We start from the raw sequence: 21,915 nt of genomic DNA, 5'->3' as shown, positions 1-21,915 counted from the left end.
TTGGTACACCTGAAGCTTTTCTTACCAAGACAAACTTTCGAAGGCTTTTGTTTTTAGTTTTCCTGTTAAATTCATTTTCCCTTACTCATTAATTTGGCTCCGTCAATGTAAACCACCCAGGTTAAAAAGTTTAAATAATTTATTTGGCTGAACAGAGGCCTACGCATTTCACTATTAATGATAAGTTAAAGGGTTCAAACTTATACAAGTCTCTAGTGTACGCCAATCAGAGGGAGAGGGGATACAATCCAATATCCAGGAGATGTCAGTATATGAATGAGAAAGGAAAGAGAAAAACAGATGTACTTAAATAGCACAGAAAGAAAAGATGAGCCTAAAATGAAAACAGGACCCTTCACTGTTTACTCACCTGATTGAGAGAGAATCCGGTGAGTGACAGGAAAGAGGATGAATGTGACATGAGCTCGGAGGGCTTCTCCAGTAAGGATTTCTTCATAGTCCCGGAAAACAAAAGGGAGTTAAATTATGCCTTCCATTTTCTATTCATCTTAAGAGTAAGAGACTACTATTCACCCAGAGTAAGAGACTACACTTTAAGCATACTTGTACTCACCCCTTGTGTACAAGGTAAGACTTAAAAGATGTGAATTTCAAATCTGTTAACACCATGACACCAGCTAAGTGCCATGGCCACGGACAAGTTGGACAGAGCCCTCCCTCCTTGATCAGTACCTCGAATCTAGCACAGAGACCCTGGCAGGGACCAGAGACCCTGGCAAATGGCAGTTCTGAGCGTTTACTAGGCACAAACCTCAGGAATCCCCTTGCCAACCAATAGTTACATTTCAAATACTCTCAAAACAAGAGGCTGAACTGATCTGGCACTGTTTTCTCCCCAAGTTTTTAAAACTGTGACATTAATGACTTTGAAAAAGCTGAATCTCCGATGTTGTGAGTAGTTGATCAGCAAAGCACTTATTAAATACCTACTACACGCAAGGCACTTTTGCACACACACTGTATCTTTAACACTGTTAAATACAGGAAGGGGAAGCGCAACAGGAACTAAGGGATTAGGACACAGGTGGACAGAGACACTCCCCAGGCTCCCCAGCCAGGCCGGCAAAACAGAGGCAGCAGCTGGGCAGGTGGGCCCTAGGTGCTGTCAGGGCACTGCTACTGTTTCCGTTTTTAGGGGATCTTTTACTTCTGCTAACTTGGGGGAAAAAGTGGTAGCTCTCTATGGCCACTCACCCAGGCAAATTCTTAAGGGAGCCTCAAGGGCCAGGGAAACTTCTGGGTACCATTAAGCTTTTGTTTCCCTAATACTAAAATCAATGCATTTTAATCTTATACGTAAATGTTTTCTTGCCTCGGGTTTATGGGAAAGAAACAGCAAGAAAGTTAAAACTCAGAACCATTTTCCATTTTATTATGATGGAGTGAAGGAAGGAGGAAAAAACCTTACAGTATACATTTTTCTTATACTCCCTCATCTTAGTAAAATATAAACCCTGACAGTCATACAGAGTGACATGCTTTGATGTGCAGACTAGGTTCTAGAAGAATATTTTTAAAATCCGCCAGTAATCAGCTCTTAGATTTTATTTTGTGTCATTCTAGTTATTTATCTCTGTATTCACTCATTTATGGCACCCGAACACCATTTAGCAATAGAATCCTCTTCATTTTTACTCATTCTGTTTATAATTCTATCTCTTAATTTAGATTAGGGCTCTCAGTTAATCAAACAGAAAAGAGCTCAATAATGTCAGTAAAAAAATCTAGAACATTATTTCACATCATAACTTGAGTAGAAGAGGAAAAAATCTCACTGTTCCTAAATAAAATTAAATGACACTTGAAATTCCTGGGTCCAGATGGAAGTGCCACCTGAAAAGTAAGCTAATTTGCCAGCATCACATCCTGTGTGTGACCAGTCCTGCAGGAGGCTTTCTGGTAACACTTCTAACCAAGCTATGACTCTAAGATTTGGGGGAACTAGGGAGTCAGAAATGTTTTGCCATGATCTACTACCATTTGAAGGTTAGCTGGTCCTTCGGGAGATAAGTTTTACAATTCTGTAAAGAAGGAAAAACCCCCAAAAGAAGAAATCACCTGTTCCAAGTACTACATAAGCTCAGAAAAGGAGCTGGGGTTAGAGCAAGAAGAATTATGTCAAATACATACAAAGAGGCTTCTTCCAGGAAGAGAGGCGAGAGGCCCCAGCAGAGCTGGGTAAAGATCAGGAGGGTTAGAAAAAATCAGCTCTTCCTCTTCCTCCAAGGCAGCCAGACTCTTTAACAGGTCCGGAGGAAGCAGAGGGGAGCCCTTGGGGTCCTAGTGACAGAAAGGATCACAGTGAGATGCAATAAGGGGTGACAAAAGCACATGATTAGGGGGATGAAGGCAATAAAGTCGAGAAGGAAGAAGTAATTAACAGTGAGACAGTATTATGCAAAGAGGAAACGCCTCTGAAACACAGAGCAAAGCGACACAAGGACAGTGGCAGAGAAAGATCAAGATAACACAAAGCAAAAATACCGACAGAGCAGAACATAAAAGGTTTATGTGTTTAGTGAGTAAAACAACACAAGGGAGCGGTGATGAGCGTATCTTGTGCTAGCAGAGAAACAGCTCTTTTTAAAGTTACAAACATATACCTGTTTCTCCTGAATAAAAAGGACAAGGGAGGGGAACTCCACTACCAAAGATAACTGGTTGAGTTCGTTCTTCTCAAAAAGCAAATTGTTTAAACCTACTTTTAAACTGAGATGATTCAGCCCAAGGGAGGGGACCTTTGTCTCAGAATTCTCTAACATGCGGTGTTAGAGACTTCTGCATCTGATTTCTCTGCCAGACCATCACAGTTCAAAACCAGTTCTAGAATTCTTCCACTCCCCCAAATCAAACGTGCTGTGCCAGTGTGAGGAGGAGCCCGGGGCTCAGCAGCATTCTACAGCACTGATGAGTCACAGTGACCTTTACAGACAGCTCCTTAAGAAAGTCAAGATACACAGCCCCATCTCAGACGTGCCTGGTGATGGGAAAGACACACACCTCGAATGGCATCCTGGGTACAGGGTCCTGCTCTGGACGGAAGACTCCGGGAGACCGCTTGCCCCTGCGGTCCATGTTTGCTTGCTGGGCCATCACAGCTCTGTTATCAGCCATGCTGTAGGAAGAATCCCAGTAGAATTCTGGGATCTTGACTTCTGAGGGATTATGGTTATATGGCTCCATGGGAAAAGGCTTCATTTTTTTCTCTAGAGGCTGCTGCTGCATTACAGGAGGTTGCAATGCCGGCTCAAACAGTTTTATGGGGTCTTGGGTCTGAAGGTAGTAGGGCTGTTTCACAGGCATGATTTTCCCTAATGGGCCTTGAACCTGAGGGGGGTTCCACAGTTGTTTGGAGGCATCTGCCTGCTGATACTAAAAAAGAGACGCCTGTCAATAAGACGAGGATAAAATGCAGTGCTACTTACGCTCAGTACTCAGAAATCACAGAATGAACTGAGAGATTTTACCATCAACAAAACTCTAGGCCATGAGGCAGTTTCCTTCACCCTTTAGGTTTTTTAATTCACAGAGCTCTCTGGGGACAGATAATGGCTACTGAGCCCATGTTCTCTTTCAATTCAATTATTTAAGGGGTTTAATGAATAAATGAATGAGTGTGTGTGTGTGTGTGTGTGTTGTCTCCTCTCTGCTTCAAGTGCCGTGGGGATGACAGTATTACAAACTGATGTCACTTCTTTCTTAACACTTCAACATTATGATTCGACTTCCCTTCTATAGTTTATGTTCAAATGGGAGAGAATTATTTACAGAAAATCCTTTTCAAAGAATGGTAGTTAAGATCTACTATCCTTTACAAAAGTAGAAAGGAAAACATCGGAACTTTCTAAACAGCAAAAAGAATTCTTCTGTATTACCAGGATCATTACAAGTCTAAGCAACTAGGTGAAAGCCTAACTGGTACTGAATTAACCAAACACGGAACAATTTCAGCCTCCTCGTCCTATTTCAGCGGACGATACACATGTATGACCTACCTGCTGGAACCCTGAGTGGTGAGGAGGGCTTTTCCTCAAAGCTGGCGCGGCTTTTGTGGGGGACTGTTGTTGCTGAGCGAGAGCTTGAACCTGCAACTGGCTTGCAGACTGTGCTGTCGGCTGAGCTGGTAAAGATGTAAGGGGTTGCTGGGAAGGTGGCTGTGGTTGTTGAGGTCCCTGGTTCATTGGCCCTGGGCCAGAGGGCCGTTGCTGGCTGTAAGGAATGTGGGACTGTTTCCCAGCTTGCACCTGGTTTCCTGCTGGAGAGTGAGCTGTAGGCTGAAGAAAGGTTCCTGGGACAGAAACACCAGCTGGGAAGGTGTAACCTGAGCCCATAGAAAATGCCACAGGAGGGGGGATAACATATGCCGGCGGCGGGAAACCTTCAAAACAGAAGAAGACAGATTTAGTTCTTAAGAAACTTCACAAAAGAAAGGCAGAAATACTAAGTCATTTGGGGGTAGGGTAGAATAGGGAAGAGGTCTTCTCATAAATTATAAAAGGTAGGGATCAACCATCAAGTAACACTGATCAAGTGAAAATCCTTAACTCCCTTTCAAGTATAAATATACACCATTGGCTGCTACTTCTATCCAATGAAGTAACTGGAATGTTCTAAAGGTGGTTTCTTACATGCCATGTTTAGTGATGGGAATTCCTTCATGATAACAAATATGCACTTGTATGTAAACTGCAGAGAAATGGCTCAAAAATAATTTCATAAGCATTAGGGAGAAGAAAACTTCCTTCTACCTTTTAACATTATGGCATAGTAATATCAGTCTGGTAAACGCATAAATTACTCAATGAATGAACAGGAACTCCTATACAGATGGCATCAAGTAGAAGAAATGACAAAACATACTTACCTGGCCGGCTGGGAAGAGGAGGGAAGGCTCCAGGGTGATGAATGGGGATGAACTGGGAGTTACTTGCTTGACTTGGGGTCTGAGTTACAGGTGTTTTCCTGGCTTCAGACACTGGAGTCTTTCTTAGTTCTGTCTGGGATTTTACCTATGACCAACAGAAGCAAAACTATGATAATTCTGAAACTCAAAATTATTAGAAAGAAGCACCTACTGTAAGAAAGTATCTAAAATACCATTATGTCCAAAAAAAAGTATATGCTGAAGATAGTTAAATTCACCTAAATTAAAAAGAGGAAAATCAAAATAAATTATTTAATTGTCCAATAAAAGACAGATATGCTTTGTTTTACTAGTGTAATTATTTTGCTTTCACAAAATCATGAAAGTAATAAAATGCAAAGGACCTCGGAGCTCATTTGTTTTACAAATGAGATACCTGATGCCAACAGGTTAAAAAATTTGCCTATGATCGATCTTAAGCCAGCTGTTATGGGTCCCAGGGCGCTTTATACTCTAATTCATTATATAACATATATAAATGAGGGAAAACAAGTACCATTTCTAGAAAGCTAAGGATGAGGTAGAGGGTGGTAATGTATTGCCCACTGTCAGGCTCTCTTTAATCATCTATAGGCAGATTTAAGAGGGATGAGTGACAGGGAAGGAGATTTTTTTCAGTCTGGACCTTGTTGAGAAACAGTTGTAGAGAACAGAGGTAGAGCAGGCAGGAAAGGCTGAGCTCTTTATCCCTAAGACACTAATTCTTCAGCTTTATATAGTTCACTTGGTTATCCCCATGCTTTTCCCCAGCACCTGTCTCTCTTCATGCCTTTTCTCAATTTCTACCATGTCTTTCTCTCTTTGTTTCTCCCCTACTATTAATCTTAAAAGGGAACTATTATGTTCTTATTTCTCCCTTTCCCAATAAAAATCCTGTAAGGGAAATACATTGAAGGTACCGTTTATTTACAAGCAGCCTTCAAAAATGGAGGGTTTCTCCTGCTTACTGCAAACAAATGTATTTACCAAAATGTGTTAAAAAATCAAATGGCTACTCAGGCACTTACTCAAACATTAATGGTAAGTATTAATAAAATCAGCAGAGTAAAGACCCTTTTATATGTAGTCACAAACAAACAAACAAAACCCCCCAGGTCTCAAATAATGAGCAGTGCTTATCTGTTCCCAGCAGGAGACTTGGGTTCTTGCTTTAAAAATTCCCATGAGCCAGGGTACCAGTGAAGTGTTATAATGCTACTGCTGGGACAGGTCTAAATGTCAAGGAAAAGAGCCTCATCATTTTCTAAGAATGTATTTTTTTTGTATAGTGAGAAAAACTGTATAAGCCTTAATATACTCTCGGTTCTACTGGATCTATAAAGACCCTGAATTTCTCACTATGGCATTAGCAAATGGTGATTATACCTTCCAAAGAAAATAGGTCTTTGCTGAACTGACAGCTCTGCAACTGGTCATTTCAAACCACTTCAACTGAAGAGCACTGACAAAAATGTCAAACAGGTTGAGACTCTTTTCACTCCCATGACAACTCTCAAGAGTTGATGAAGTAACCACCATGTTTCCCCGAAAATAAGACCTAGCTGAATTAGCTCTAAATGTGTCTTTTGGAGCAAAAATTCATATAGTAAAATGTTATAGTAAAATGAGACCGGGTCTTACATTAATTTTTGCTCCAAAAGACGAATTAGAGCTGGTTATCCGGCTAGGTCTTATTTTCGGGGAAACACAGCATCTACTGTAGCTCTTACACAACCTCACTAAGCAACACTCGAAGAATGCAGTCAAGCTTCCTGAACAGCCAATTCTCCAGGCTTCAAGAACAAAATGAAAAATCTTGCCTTTTGTGGGAGCCTTCCTCTACCTGCTTTATAGTTCAAATACAGCTTACCTGCACTGCCACATTCTGCTTTCCTGTTTCCTGAAACTTTTCTAAGGTGCATTTCTTGGTTTCTGTTTTCCTCTTGTGGTTGTCCTTCTTTCCATCATTCTTAGTTACAGTTATTCCTTTGCTATAGTCCCTTCTCACCTCTTTGGGAGGAAAACTTCTTCCTTGGTCTCTGTTCACTTCTCGTGGCTTAATGTTCTCTTTGAAGGTAACCATGGGTTTCTCTCCCGTGTCACAGTTGTTGCTTAGATTTCGGCCCGTAGACAGCACTGATTTCAGTCCTGGGTTCCCGTCCGCAGTCAGTGACTCTATCGTGGACGTTTCTTGCAGAATGAGGTTTTCTTTGGCTTCACTAGGGTCTTCCAGAATTAATTCTGGGATTTCTGTGATAAACAATAATTTCCCTACCTCATTTTCACACTGAATCAGCCTAAAAAAGTAAAAATAAATCCATATATGAAAAACATAAACCTACAAAACAGTAACAATCGAATTGTGTATGGATCCAATAGTCCTAAAATTCCCAGCCCAAAAATTTTGGAAAAAGCAGGATGTAACAATGTGCATTCAAGTAACACAAAAAGTAGTTACGTAGAAACTCAGATTCTCATCATCACACTTAACATAACATCACAACACATTCCCGTGCCCTTGTAATGTTTTCCATAATTACAGCTACATTTACTGAGGATGTTTTAAACACTAGATTAGGCCCTTGAAGTAGCTATCTATAATTCCTATTTTATAGATGGGAAAACGGAAACTTAGAGGTATTAAGTACATTCACACATGCAACCACTCAAGTGCTTATAGTATGACAGGAACCTCAGTACAAAAATGAGTATGAATTAGTTACCAACTTTGGAAAGCTTATAATCAACAGGAGAGATCCCAAGGACCCACACCTGGGAAAGCAGCAGCAGAACCAGAAACTGAACTCAAACCTATCTGACTCAAACTTGTGCTCTCTCCACTACACCACCTACTCCACCTGCTTTGTATTTAGTCTCCAGCCCCATCCTGGTCCGCCCTAACTGCAACTGACCACCAGGACCCTGTCAATACAAATCACTATGAACACACGACTCATATTTACATAGATGTTTATATATTAGAGCAGAAGCTCACGATAAACAAGGAGGCAAGGCCAACTTCTCTACAATAGGCAGTGTCATGAGGAGAACAGAGATGTAAGAGTATACTAATGATCACCAAGGTCATAATTTGTTGTTACCAACATTCTGACCTCAGAGTTTATAATCAATAGCATTACACCAAAGCCTAAAAAACAGGTGGGTGTGTATGTGTGTCCGATAAGGAATACCTGGGCTGATTATCAGCGATCCATTTGCCTACAGAGATCAAGCGCTGCTGTCGGATCTGTCGTTGCTGACCCTCTTTGTCTCCTGTAATACCCTGATGGCCTTTGGAAAAATCCAAGTTCCTAAAATTGATATAAGCAAGTCAGAGATTATTAAACTGCTAAAGCTATTTTCCAGGCAATCAAGATCACTTAATTAACTGAAATGGCTTCAGATTTTTCCATACAGGTTAGCTACTTTAGACTGTATTTGTTTAAATTTATATTCCCAAAGATTTTAAATTCAATGAAGCAAAGCAGAAAAGACACTATGCAAAGAATAAGCGACTATAAGTTAAAAAGGAGGGTCAGTTCCTACTGATAAGCTCTGAAAAGATTTCACAGAGTGACAACCTCAGCTAGACGTTGGCCAGGCACAGGTCAGTGCTTCAGGTTGGTAAGGGAAGGCAAAAAGGAAAAGGAAATGTTCTAAGCATAGCATGGATGAAGTTTTGGAGGAATGAAAACACAGAGCTATTCAAGAATAGGACACAGTGAATGTAGAGTAGACGTAAGTATTGGCGGGAAGGAGTGTGGAAGTGGAAACTATGGTTGAAAACACAAGCATTGGATAGTGATAGAAAATATACTGAAAAGCGAAGCATTTGGATATCAAGCTAAAAAAGAACTGGAACAACTGGGGGCATCATCAGGTCTATAAAAACGTAACTGTGGAAGCAGGGTAGCAATGGACTATAGAAAAGGGACTTTCCATAGGGAACTTGATTAGGAAGCTTGTGTATACTCCAGGTTAATGGTTATAAAAGCCTGAATTATGAGTAAATAAATGGGAGGAACTGAATCTAAGAGGCATTTTGGACACAGAATTACAAAGACTTGGTGAGAAAGATTAACAGAAATAAAAGTTTCTCAGATTTCTAGCTTGTTTGTGTAGGTGGATAATGGCACACAGATAAATACAGAAAGGTCATATTTTGCTGACCAAATAAGAAAACATAAGCTCATTTTTGGTCCCATTGAAATTTAAAAAGTATAAGGGGGATCAGATTGTTCGAAATGTAAGTCCAAAACTCCGAAAGAAGTCAGAATTGAAAATTTCGGACTTAACTATCCAAGACAAAGGGATGGATTTGATCACCAGCCAGAATGTAGAGTGGGAAGGAAGGGCAAGAACCCGGAGAACATCAATATTCCAAGGCACACAGTACAAAAGAACGAAAGAGACTGAGTGTTAAGGGTAGAAGAAGAGGGGTGTCATAGGCTAAAAAAAAGGTTTCATGAAAAAAGGGACCAACAGACTCAATGTCAGAGAAAATTAAATAGGATGAAAACTGTAAAGAAGGCAATAAAATCTAGGTAACTAGGAGAGCACTGAGAATTTCAGTTGCAGGAGGCTGTGAAGTAACTGGGAGTGAAGCAGTCAGTAAGATTAGCCCACACTGCTCTTTTTGGTGATGAAGAGAAAGGGCAATATTAGAGAAAGATGAGATTGTGAATTTTACTTTTTAGAAAGAACAGGGCATACTTGAATGTTGTTATACTACGCTAAAAGGAAGTAATTGGGGGGCAGCCGGATGGCTCCGTTGGTTAGAGCGCGAGCTCTCAACAACAAGGCTGCCGGTTCATATTCCCACATGGGATGGTGGGCTGCGCCCCCTGTAACTACAGATTGAAAACGGCGACTGGACTTGGCGCTGAGCTGTGCCCTCCACAACTAGATTGAAGGACAACGACTTGGAGCTGAAGAAACACACTGTTCCCCAATATTCCCCAATACAATTTATGAAAAATAAATAAATTTTAAAAAATAAAAGTAATTGGTTGTTTAAAAAATTAAAAGATACTGAAAATATTAATACAATGTACAGCGAGATGGACAGATGGAGCAAGGTAAAGGTTCTTGGGGGGGTAGGACGGGATGGAATCAAGGACGCAGATGAAAGGGTTTGACTTGAAAAGGAGTAAGAAGCTATTCCTCCGAAACGAGCAGGAAAAGCGAATGATTAGAAAAACAGATTGCTTTATCCTTATTACTGATAAAAATGTCAAGCGATATCCTTCGGGTTACATTTCGTTCCCATTCCTGAGACTCTCCCTGTAGCTTCAAGAACAGCATGAAAGGTAGAATTAAGTGAATAAATACCACTTGGAAGAAGCAATTTTCTTTTACTCCCTATTTTTTAAGCACTTAGTACTGGTATTACACAGGAATTAAAGGCATGACATTGTACAAATCCATTTTACATCAAAAAACTTTCACTATTAGTTGCTGTTGGCAAAGTAACACAAAGCTGGGAAAGACCAAAGGTGTTTCTACACCCAAGCCTGATTCCTGTTAAATTTTTAATACTGCAACCACCACCAACAAAATAAACCTCCTTCAGCTGCCACCCACCTGAAAGAAGGTCTCAAAGCCAAGAATCCTTGTAATTCAAACTCCTCCGGAAGTGGTGTTGCTAGAGAAGGATAGAAATCAAGATTTGTAAAAACTTTAATTAAAATACTGTTGTTCAGCAGAATTCTGCTCACTAAAACCTAACAAACAACAACAAAACCAAGTACCTTCTATACAGAAAGAAACTATCTATGATGCCCACAGTTCTCTGCTCTTTATAGTATCCCGATAAAATAACATACCTGTCAAAGCCCTGCATGTTGCCTTCGGGCTCTAACCATCATCCTAATACCTACCATTCAGTGCCAAGGAGGATGGATACGAAGGACTGTTTTCCTAGCAGTTTCAAGAATTCATAGCCTCAGACCCGGTAATGCCCACGTACTGAACAACAAGACTGACATCACTGGGAGCTTGTAAGAAATGCATCATCTTGGGCAATATCCCAAACCCCCTGAATCATAAACTGCATTTTCACAAGGTCCCAGGTGATTCATTTGTAAATGAATGCTTGAGAAGCACTGATCTAATGGAGGAAAAATAATCAGAAAGGAGTCAAGTACAGACGGTTCAGTGTAGAATTAATTATTTATAATGGGGAAATTTTTAAAGCAAATGGACACTGACTAAATAAATTATGCCATATCCACAGCATGGAATATTATGCAGCCAGTAAAAAAATATATATTTCAACATGTTTAAATGACAAAGGAAAATGCTAACAATATAAAGTTAAATTTAAAAAGCAAGTACAAAGCTGAATTTGATACCAGTCACATACAGGTGTATGTATGCACACCGGAGACAGAGGCCCATAGAAAATACACTATCATGTGAGCAGTACAAGGTATCTCCGCACGCCAGAACTATGGGTCACTTGTGTTCTTTATATTTGTATGTCCTACACGTTCTGTGATAAGCAGGTATTACTTTGATAGAGTAATTTTCACATTAGTTCTTTTTAAGAAAATAATAAGAACAAGGAGAAAGGAAAGAAGAGGGAAACAACTGGAAGCTGTTGCACTCTGGACTCCTATATTCAAATGTAGCTAAATGGGAGAATAAGTTGCTGAAAGAACTGGAAGAACATTACTTCCACCCACCTAATCAGTGTAGAGTTCAAAGTCACTGCTGGGATATTGAATTTAACAGCAAATATGTAAGAACAAAAGCATTTTTCTCTGGCCTTCAGCCCACTGTTGGTGGTGGAGAACAATGTGAACAACACAAGGTTACGGTAGCCCTTACCATTAGTACTGGAAAGATCCTCTTCATGGGGATGGAAACTATTTAGAAGAGAAATTAGCCAGGGCCAAATGCTGTAAATTAAAGAGATAGTTCACACTTTATTTTTATTTTTACGTAAGAGAAACCAGAACACTAACAAGCCACGAACATATTATCTTATTGGACTTAGACTTTATGTATTTTATGTTTGCTTCAGCATTTGAAAGACTGTATGATTTCCTGAAACATATTTCCAAGATGCCTAAATAAAAGATATACCAGAAGGGTCAAATTTCCATGACAGAGACCTGCTACTGCAGGTCATTTCCTAGGTTCCTAATTTAACGAGTGAAAATAATTTTTCAGTTTTAAACACTGAAAATTGGTATTTCCTGGGAAAACTCTGACCAGCGATTTTGTTTTTATAGAGCGTTTACATCCATTATCAGTTGTGGAACCCACTGCTGGTTGTTAATCTGGGAAAGGGTACGGTGACACCAGTCAAATCAACTTCTCTGTTCAAACTGATGAACGTGCCTTTTTCTTTATTAAAAAAAAGAAGTACACACATTGTTACAATATCCCTACCTTTAAACTCGGTTTCCTAAAACACAGGCAATTTTTGTGAGAGTTTGTGAAATATTAAAAATATATTTGTAATATTTAACTTAAAAGATTGAAAATAATCACGTTCTACTTAAGATAACATTAAACTTTTCTTGCAATATGTAACAACCAATGTTCGTGAAAAGTGTGATTTAAAAAAAAGGCTAGGGTAATGTGCCCAGGTTAGAGAAACTGGATGTAAATAATCACATCATGGAAAAAAACTGAAGTTGACAACTATTTCTAATAATTGTAAATTGAAATATGTGAACACATTACTAAAAAGAAATACAAAAGAATATATACTGAAAAAACACATAAGGAAACAAACATTGAAGAATAAATGTCTGCTACAAGCATTTGGGGATATAACAAATTACAAGAGAAGGTTGAAAAAGAAGGTTAATAACCTAAAAAGGAATATTAAACTAGAATGTCAATGCATTTACGCAACAAATATGAGATCTCAAGAAAAAAGACTGCAGAAAAAAATGAGTAGATGACTTAATGATATATTGCTTTACCCAATTTGGGGTTACTTGAGTCTAATTTTGCTTTCTACAAAGGAAAAAAAATACAACACTACTTCATATATATATTAGATTAAGATAACATGTTCTCAAAAAAGTACAGGAGAAAACAAGTTCTAAAAATGGAAAAGGTCTAGAAGCCAGAAACTGTAGATTGTTTATGTAAAATTTTGAGTTCACAAAGGGAAAAGGGATTGTTTTTTTCATTATTTCAAAGACATAAATGAAGACTATTACTTTAATGTATCAAACATATACGGAAAATCTCTACTTTTTTAGAGAAATACCCCACACTAACTAGTCTTTAAAACGAGTAGTAACATAATTTAGGAATGAAATAAATACCTGCAAGGGCGTAATTTTAAAGATTCTGATATATCTGATGGGAGGAAGGGGGAAGAGTACATAATAAGGAATAAAGAGGGGAAAATGGTTGGTAAATAAAGTTATTGCTCTGGCTGAACATCCTTTGTCATAAGGAGAGGGAATGCACAGAATGGACCAAAAAGTGGTACAAGAACCAAAAACCAGAAAAACCCATCCCTGCCCATAAATAGGAAAACTCTGTAAGCAAATGCAAAACACAGAATTCTTCTTTCACAGCATTTCTGACACAATTTACTGAACCAAACACAAGTTTGGGTTCTCAAGTTTCCTTCTACACAAGGGAAGGAAAACTCGAGCCTCTGGGTCAAGCAGTGAGAATTTTGTACCAGGAAGCAATGTCTGTAAGTAGGCATGACTTTGTGACACCCACACTGGCATCAAAAGGTGACATGCTGTGCGATGTTGCTAAACTCAGAACAATGTGAAAAGGGAAGGGGCTTACAGGTAGGCTTAAGGGGAAGAGTAAAGAGTTTTAAGAAATAGAGCGATCCCAGTGTCTCAAATGTGGCGATGTCATTTTAATTTTCTAGGTAGTGGCTTTGGTCACTGTGTGGCCTTCATGCTGGGCCACACAGCAGAAATTTCAGAGATCCTCCTCATATCCACCATCAAAATATGCAGGCAAGGAACTTCCACTCACTGCAAAGCCTTACTGGAAGTTTTCCTACAATCAACGGTAAACTGAAAGCTTTCATTTGTCACTCTAAAATCAATAGTTCCTAAGAACTGTAAGAACTGTTCAGAGAAGCAATTACGGAGAAAATGGTGAGAACCAAAATAACCTCCAATCTTCTTTGCTTAAGACAAACAAATATAACTCAAGTGGGTATTACTATAAGGCAATATCAAACAGCTTATATAGAAAATAATGGAAGAAGTAAAAATCTCTTCCCTTTAACCCCTAAACAGAAAGTTGGGGCCTATTGTAATGGGTAAGAAACAAACTGGTTTTATTTCAATTTCATTTTGGAATGTGAAAAATGCCTTTTCCCCAGGATAGCAACCAGGAATGGGGGTGCACAAAGGGAGTCAGAGAATCCTTTAGATTGTGCCTCACATGAAGAATTCAAACAAATAAAGGAAATGCATACAAAGAGGTCTTCAGTTCAATTTCCAAAGAGTAGGTGGAAAATACAAAGTCTCCCATTGTTCAAATGTTGTATTTAGAAGGCAGTTTCTACGCATCTATGAATAGCAGAGACAAAGCACACAAGCTACCATGAAATTCTAAGATACTTACTACTGCCTTTCATCCACCACCGCCTCCTGAAAGACCCTGGGTCTGAGTCTCAGCCAGTCCATGGAGACCTTGACTGCAGGAAGCGGGTAGGCATTGTAGGACTCCTCCTGAGATTTGTTTTGGAGAGGACACTTGCACAGGATGCCAAGAAAAGACACTTAAAAAAAAAAAATGTATTCAGAAAGTGTACGATATTTGAATCTGGGTACCAGTCGAAATTAAAATATCATTGTGAACCTTCTGCTGTATTCTACTTAACACTTAACTATCTTACAGCTTCTTTCTAAAAGGATAGTTCCCTTCCCATGTTAAAAATAGTATAGAAACAGCTGATGAGAAGGTGTCAGCAGATAAAGGACAGAACTTAGGGGTTGGGCCTCCTGGTTCAATATTAAGACATACAGGACTTTCTTGTATGTCACTAATGCTTTGTTACATTGATGAAAATGTCTAAGGTTATGCTTTCCAAAGAAGATGGTACAGAAAGTTCAATGACTTCATACTCACTAAAGAGGGCCAACAACTGTGTCCAACACAGCTGCTCATCTTGGCTGTAACTATGCTGTTCCGTTTCATTGCTAAAGTCACGAAGGTGATGAAGTTGAAACAGGTTAATGACAGTGACGTGAACTAACTGCTGAGAGTTGAAAGCTTTTTGAAATAGCAGCCTCTGTAAAAGAAGACAGGAATTCTGCGTGTTATTTTCAAGAACAGGAGCCCTCTCTGGCTCAAGAATTAAACCGGCAGTCTACATTTAGAGCCACGTGGGTGAACAGCAGCATTACAGAGGAGTCAACGGTTCCATTCTTAATCCTAGTATTTTAATCCTGTTGAACGTGGTCAGGCATTTCTCACGCTCACTCTTTACCTTGAAAAGAATTAGCTCAGACACCACAGAGCTGTTTTTCACAATAGTTTTATCCCCTGAGTAACCAGGTATTTTTTAACATGGTCTGAGGAAAGTTTGGGGGATCCATCCACAAATGTATACACCTCCATCTGTTTGAAGCTGTTTTGTAAGAGATGCATACATACTAAAATAGTAAATTGGGACCAATGACTAGAAAGTAGATGCACATAGTGAGAAACAAAATTTCCAACAAAAAGATTCAAAACGTATGTTTCTGAACTCTTGTACGTAACGCATGACTTCCAAAATTTGTCGTAACACTTACTTTCACAGGCGTGACACAGTTAAAGAAACTTATTTATACACGAGGTAATTAGCATGGACATACTTTGGAACACATGGCAAATGATACACTAAAGCAATCAGTGATGTGTGTTAGGCATTTGTACAAATTATGACACTAACATTCTCCCGAGAGGAAGGTGCGTGCACCATCTTCACCATCAAATCCTTTTCTTACCACGCGCTCACCGTGACCTGCTAACCAGCACTAGAAGGAAGGACTCACTGAATCACCCTCCTACCTGAATGTCTGCTGTACATTTAGATTACTCCCACATAAAACAGTTTTCAAACACAAGTTCCTAACAAAGTTGATAGTGACCAGAGATGGTGTGCTGGCTTTACTCTACATTTTAGCCAAAGTCAACCTCCCTCCCTCCCCCGGGAAGTTTTGCAGACAGTGGAGATTCACTGCCTTATGGTGGGAAACAGATCACCTTACTTGTAGTTCAACCGGCAGTGACAAGAAATCCTACCATCTCACAAATTCTGAGCTGCCTTTGAGATTTTTTTCTTCTATTCACACAAAGAATCTGAAATATCCAGAGTAAGTTCTATGATTGTCTTAGCAAGTTCTTTCACATCATCACTGGAGAAAACACAATTCTAGTCCACTCTCCTTTTCCTATCATGTCTCTCGGCCTCCTTGCATCTGCCATTCTCATAGCTACGTTGAGAAGGCTGTCTTTTCCCAAAGGCATCAGCATTCTTCTTTCCTTTCCTCAAAATGCCCTGAAATCCTATTCCTTCTCCAGAATTCCTCCACAAAATTTCTCCTTCCATCTCTATATTCAACCTTCTAGATAAGCAGACTATTTACACAAATGCACAATATTGGCATGAGAATAATTTGTATTTTTCAGAAAGCATTTTCTCTTACAAGTATAATACAGCAATGTATGCCTTGTATCTACAGATGCACTGGCATTTATTTTAGAAGGCAATGTTCCACAGAGCAGCATCACAACCCTTTAAAGGATTTCCTAGTGTGAGCACAGAAGCATTACGCATATGCATGCATCCTGAGTCCTAGCGAACGTAAGCTAAGTTCATGAAGGCACAGACTTGTCTTGTTCTCTCCTGTATCTCCAAGAGCCTAGAAAAGTGCATGGTACACAGGAGGTACTTGATCAACACTTTGAGACGGAACAGCCCACACCTTTAGAAGTAAATGTGTAATCGTTCAGTGTAATTTCGTAAAATTTAGAATGTACCATAGTAAGCAGAGGGCCTCCGTGGGAACAAAATCAGATCGGAATGGACATAATGTTACTCAGATACTACTTTAAACAGCAGTTGAGAAAAACACCGAACTAAATACCATTAAGAAAATCACACCTTTAACAGACAGAACAAGGCTTGCATCTCAATTCCTAAATCTCAGGCCTTAATCCTTCAATGAACCTCAACTTGGGAAACGTCTCTGCTCAGTAGCTAAAGATTGCTCGTCAGACAGACAACGCTGACGTTTACACTACTTACGTGTGCTATAGAAATACTTTTGAATATTTTACTCAACGATGCTAAAATTTCACTCCGGAAAAGTTCTTCTGATTATTTCCGTATGGGGTAAGGTTTAAAATAGATCTGTCTCATACTGTGTTTAAATTGAGAGTGTTGGAATGATACTTCAAACTGTATTTTAGCAACTGCCCACATACACCCACCAGAACTTCACATACAGAAATACGTATCTGAAGAGAATATTAGTGTTTGAGGTTGAACCAAATGCAAAACTGACTAGATTCTAGACTAGACTGACTTACACAGAGCAGCTCTCATTAAGGTAGAGCCCCCTCCCCGCCCCCCCAATGTAAAGAGTTTATTTTTCACAGAAACAGAGCTGGAAGCAAGCTCAAGAGGCAACACCCTTCAAATCTCTACTTCAATTTTTAGTTGTGATCACAGGAAAGACAAAAATGTGTTATTTTAAAATAATCCTTCATATATCTGAATACTTATAATGAAGCTATTTAGGCTTGTTTTGTTCTTTCCAGGCTAAGTAGCAGAGAGCATTAAAAGTTAATTGTTCCTTTCATGCACCTAACTTTACAAATCATGGGCTAAAGTTGAAATAGGCCGCTAAGAGAAGCAGGAAACAGCAGGAGACTCTTACTTTAGAAGTTTATTTTAAACCAAACTATTTCTATTATAGTTATTTAGTGTAATCATCTCTTGCACATTAAAAAAATCAACTAAAAATGATTATCTGTAAAAACGATTTCACATTGACTATATTTGGCTAATTTATGTCTCTTAACTCTCTAAGTTCTACAGTTTCTGGAATGTGAGACTTTTATAATACTTATAAAATTGTCAAGCAGCTATGAACAATCCCTCAGGTGTACAGATACCCAGAAGTAACCAAGAAATATAAAGTGTTCCTTCAGGCTGTTTTGTTTACTGTTGATCCCAGTGACTCCAGACTGCCAAATATTTGTTGAATAAAATGAATTAAAAAGTTAATAATTAATTTTGACTCCGCCTGTATTTTACATATTATACTATATTAAAGTGCTAATTTAATATACTAACAAAAGATCATTTTCACATATATAAATAGAACAAAGGTTACTTAATTTTATCTCCTTACACAAATTAGTGAAATATATTACTGTTGAATGAAATTTCTCTTTCTTTTCCTTCAAACTACCACAAATCCTGATGGATCAAAGCACAAGAATAATGAGCTTGATTTGCAGAATGACCATATCTATAAAGTTGGTAACAGAATCATATCTGAGAATATAAAAATCATCAAAAGTAGTACTTTCAAAATTGAGAAAGAAAGGTACTTAGTCTGAGAAGAAAGGAGTAATTTACTCCCACCTTAATACTTTCTGCCAAATGGCAGCTATTTAGTGAAATCATGGCTGCTGTACATAAATTTCTTTATGTAGACGGTACCACAGTTCAAATTGAGGGGATGCTGTATGCAAGAATTTCATATGCTTCAAAGTTAATTTTTACCAACAGTTCACAGCTTCGGAATGACATAAAAACTGGGAGTCAGCTCCTTCCAAAACGTATGCTTCCTGATTTAGACAAGACAAAAAGAATTATCTATTTTTGAAATCTAACCTTAAATTGTTCTTCCAATTTCTCTCGAAGAGGGCTCAATTTTTCCAAGCTCTTACTCAGGTACACATGACCGTGGAATTTAATAAAGGCCTTGATGAAATCTGAAACACCCCATTTGGTTTTCACCTCATCCCGGCTGAAATGAAAGAAAAACTTCCATGAATCTTAAGCAGCAAAATGGCTAAAACCTCTTAAAGGAGGCTTCAGTTTGCAAAAACACATGACTTGAGCACCTGATACCCAAGGAGAGACTTCTGCATCTGACTGACTTTTCAAATGCAACGCCCTCAGGTGACTCAGTCAGTATTCAGCAGCCTGTACTCCTCTACTGGGAACAAATCAGATGCTGACTGATTGAAACTCAGGGACAATTACGTGCAAAACTGTTATGATTCTTTATAAATTTGGTGAACAGAAGAGAAGAGAAGCATTATTCCTTGTAAGCCCCGATTTGAGGGGTGAAGGCTACCTTCCGGTTACACAAAGTCTACTTGAAACAGTCAAGCCTACCTTTCCAGTGCTTTAGAAAGTGCTTTTTGTAGATTAGTGGAGGCAGCTGGGAAAGGGAACTTCACAGCAATGCTTCTGCAGTAGTAGAAAATTGTGGTCAGATGGTCTCCCTTGGAAGAAGCTAAGATAGCCAACTGATTGTAAGGCTGACCTGGAAGAGAAAGTTAAGATTCCAAAGTACATGAAGAGGCAAACAAGACTTGCTATCAGAATACAAATGATTGTTTTTTAACCCTTTAAGTTAATGCAGAGTATTTTATAAAGTAAACATCATGACTACCTCATTACAAATGGGCATAATGTAAAACATCACGATCTAATATTTAGGTGAAAAGCCAAGTAACTAGGGTGAAGAACACTATCTAAGACTTCAGAAAGGGCTAGCTAGTAAATACTTCATGGCTTTGTGGGCCAGGGTCTCTGCCATAAACAACTACCCAGCTCTGCCACTGCAGTGGGAAAGCGCCACAGACAAGATGAAACAGACAGTGTGCCCGACTGCCATCCCTGCTTGAGACTCTTTCAAGGGCCTTCTTTTAGCATCTAGAGGAATTTCAACATGGCTTAACAAGACTCACCAAACACCTGCTGTAATTTCTCTAATTCAAGAATCTGAGAGATTACACTGCTAATTCCTATTCCAGGGCCATTAAAAGACAAAAGCACTACCTTTCAGATCATAAGAGATAATTTTTCTAGATGGGAAAGGCTGGTATTAAAGAGATCATTATTTTATTATGTAATTAAGGAAGCCAGAGTTGTTGAAACAATTTTCGATCCCTTCAGGGGATATTTTACTTATATTGCTTTACCTACTCCAGTAATCTTATTGAAAAAAAATTAATTTCTAGCTATATAGAATGTACAATTAATACCAAAACTCAACATCTTTTGCTTTCATAAAACGTGACAGGCGAGCCTTGAGTTATTTTCCACTTTGCTGTGAAAAATAAAGTGTCACTGTCAACCCCAGTTGACAGGAGCGGCCCACTCACCATTAGAGGGGACAAGCTGAGCTGCGTGCCTGTAATAGGACTCTGCCTGGCTGGTCTGGTTTCTGTATCGAGCTGAGAGGAGGAAGAAGAAAATTCAGTTTAAAACCAAACTGACACATAAAACAACAACTAGGGTAATGTTGCCAAACAGCTATAATTCTAAATTCTAGAGTTAACAAACACATGAAAATGAATTTAAGAGCATGGAAGACAGAAAATACTTTAAAACAAATTAACTATAGGATTATGTGTGAAGTGTCCATCGGCTTTCCCTGTTTGGGACAGTCAGCATGTAACCAGTTTGAAAGCTTACCTAGCCCCCATTTTCAGGTCCTCCAGGGTCATGCATCACCAGCTCCCACTACGGACTATGCTGGTGACCTGGAGCCGGCCCAGAAGGGGTGAGTTATATGGCACTTAAAAACAAAACAAAACAAAAAACACTATACAATATGATCTGCAAATTAGGTATTTTTCTTCAATCTCTTATAAAGTGATTTTGTAAAATGCCTCCTACCTACTGCAATATTAAGTATGTGTGTGCAAAGAATACATGGAAAGGAAAACAACCTAAATACACTATTCCTTGACTCTCCCTGCAAAACTTGGTGCTTCCTCTGATGTGACCCCTCCGGAGTCAATGATGTATGACATCGAGGAGTCTACAATCTTTGAACTTAAAAGCAGTAACGTACCCTGCTCCTTGCTATTGGAGGACAGCAAAACATAATCCTATAGTTAATTTGTTTTACAACCTTGTTAGGTCACCTTAAAGGAATGAACAAGAATAAGTTACATAACATTCCCAGATAAACTACATAAAATGGAAACAGAAATTTAACTGTAAACAGAAAATAATTCAAAACGAGCTTTCAATGCACTGGTAGGAAGGAAAGAAGGCAATCTAGCTTCAGAAGGAGTGATTTGTGAACACCGCAATTCCAAGAGTATAGAGTTTTAATTTAGAAAGTGTTATGGCACCACTTTGAAAAATTTAGCTTTGATTACATTTTTGCTTATTATTTGCCCATATCTGCATAAGTCTGAATAAAATTTAAATCTTTATATAAAAGTTACTTCAAGATCCTTTGCTAATCCCCAAACACTGAGAAAATCTAAGTTCCTTAAGATGTATTTCACAGTTTCCTCTTATGACAATCTAAATTGTGTGCACACGCTCAGTTCAAAGGGAGGTGCTTTCTCTGACTTCTCCAAAGAAAAGGATGAAAGTGTTATCAATTCCTTCACACCAAAGGCTCACCAATGTCTCCAAGGTGAACGAGGCAGTGCTGGCAGATATAGGAACAGGAGCTGGACTGTGGCTTCACTATGGCGCTGGTATGCGTCTGTTTATTGCTGATAATTCCCAACTGGGAAGACTTCACACGGCATGGTAAATCTACATTAAACACTGTACACAGTTCTTGTAATAACTAAAAGGAAAACATGAGCAAGATTTAGTATTAAGTCAGAAACGGTAAGTCAGAAGTGCTCTATAGGAAAGCGTGCACACTTGAACATATGTGCGTCATACCACATGCAGCTGAGACCTGAGCAAGGACTGTAAGAAAACTTTATGGTAACTACTGTTCATCACAAACCGTCTCTCTTAAATTCTCAGGTATCAGAGCAATGTAGGA

At 38.9% G+C, this 21,915-nt stretch overlaps 1 protein-coding gene across 6 annotated transcripts in view; it reads right to left on the bottom strand.

Annotated features, from left to right (window-relative positions):
• Positions 1–21,915, bottom strand: part of SMG7 (SMG7 nonsense mediated mRNA decay factor) — a 65,770-nt gene that overhangs the window by 5,034 nt on the left and 38,821 nt on the right. For 2 of the 6 annotated variants that reach the window (XM_033093755.1, XM_033093756.1), the window contains 15 exons: positions 21,537–21,708; positions 20,276–20,347; positions 19,281–19,431; positions 18,771–18,906; positions 15,005–15,167; positions 14,498–14,654; positions 11,756–11,826; positions 10,508–10,568; positions 8,116–8,235; positions 6,795–7,221; positions 4,886–5,030; positions 4,017–4,399; positions 3,022–3,393; positions 2,152–2,301; positions 371–451 (listed from right to left, as the gene is read on the bottom strand). In XM_033093755.1, the coding sequence (XP_032949646.1) occupies positions 371–451; positions 2,152–2,301; positions 3,022–3,393; positions 4,017–4,399; positions 4,886–5,030; positions 6,795–7,221; positions 8,116–8,235; positions 10,508–10,568; positions 11,756–11,826; positions 14,498–14,654; positions 15,005–15,167; positions 18,771–18,906; positions 19,281–19,431; positions 20,276–20,347; positions 21,537–21,708 (2,661 nt within the window). The remainder of the gene's footprint in view (positions 1–370; positions 452–2,151; positions 2,302–3,021; positions 3,394–4,016; positions 4,400–4,885; positions 5,031–6,794; positions 7,222–8,115; positions 8,236–10,507; positions 10,569–11,755; positions 11,827–14,497; positions 14,655–15,004; positions 15,168–18,770; positions 18,907–19,280; positions 19,432–20,275; positions 20,348–21,536; positions 21,709–21,915) is intronic. The other 4 variants (XM_033093757.1, XM_033093759.1, XM_033093758.1 and 1 more) reach the window with 3 other exon arrangements.

The sequence above is a fragment of the Rhinolophus ferrumequinum genome, chromosome 22 (genome assembly GCF_004115265.2).
Source record: "Rhinolophus ferrumequinum isolate MPI-CBG mRhiFer1 chromosome 22, mRhiFer1_v1.p, whole genome shotgun sequence".
Lineage (NCBI taxonomy): Eukaryota > Metazoa > Chordata > Mammalia > Chiroptera > Rhinolophidae > Rhinolophus > Rhinolophus ferrumequinum.
The sequence above is the reverse complement of the archived record's forward strand: the minus strand, read 5'-3'. Positions and strand labels throughout refer to the sequence as shown.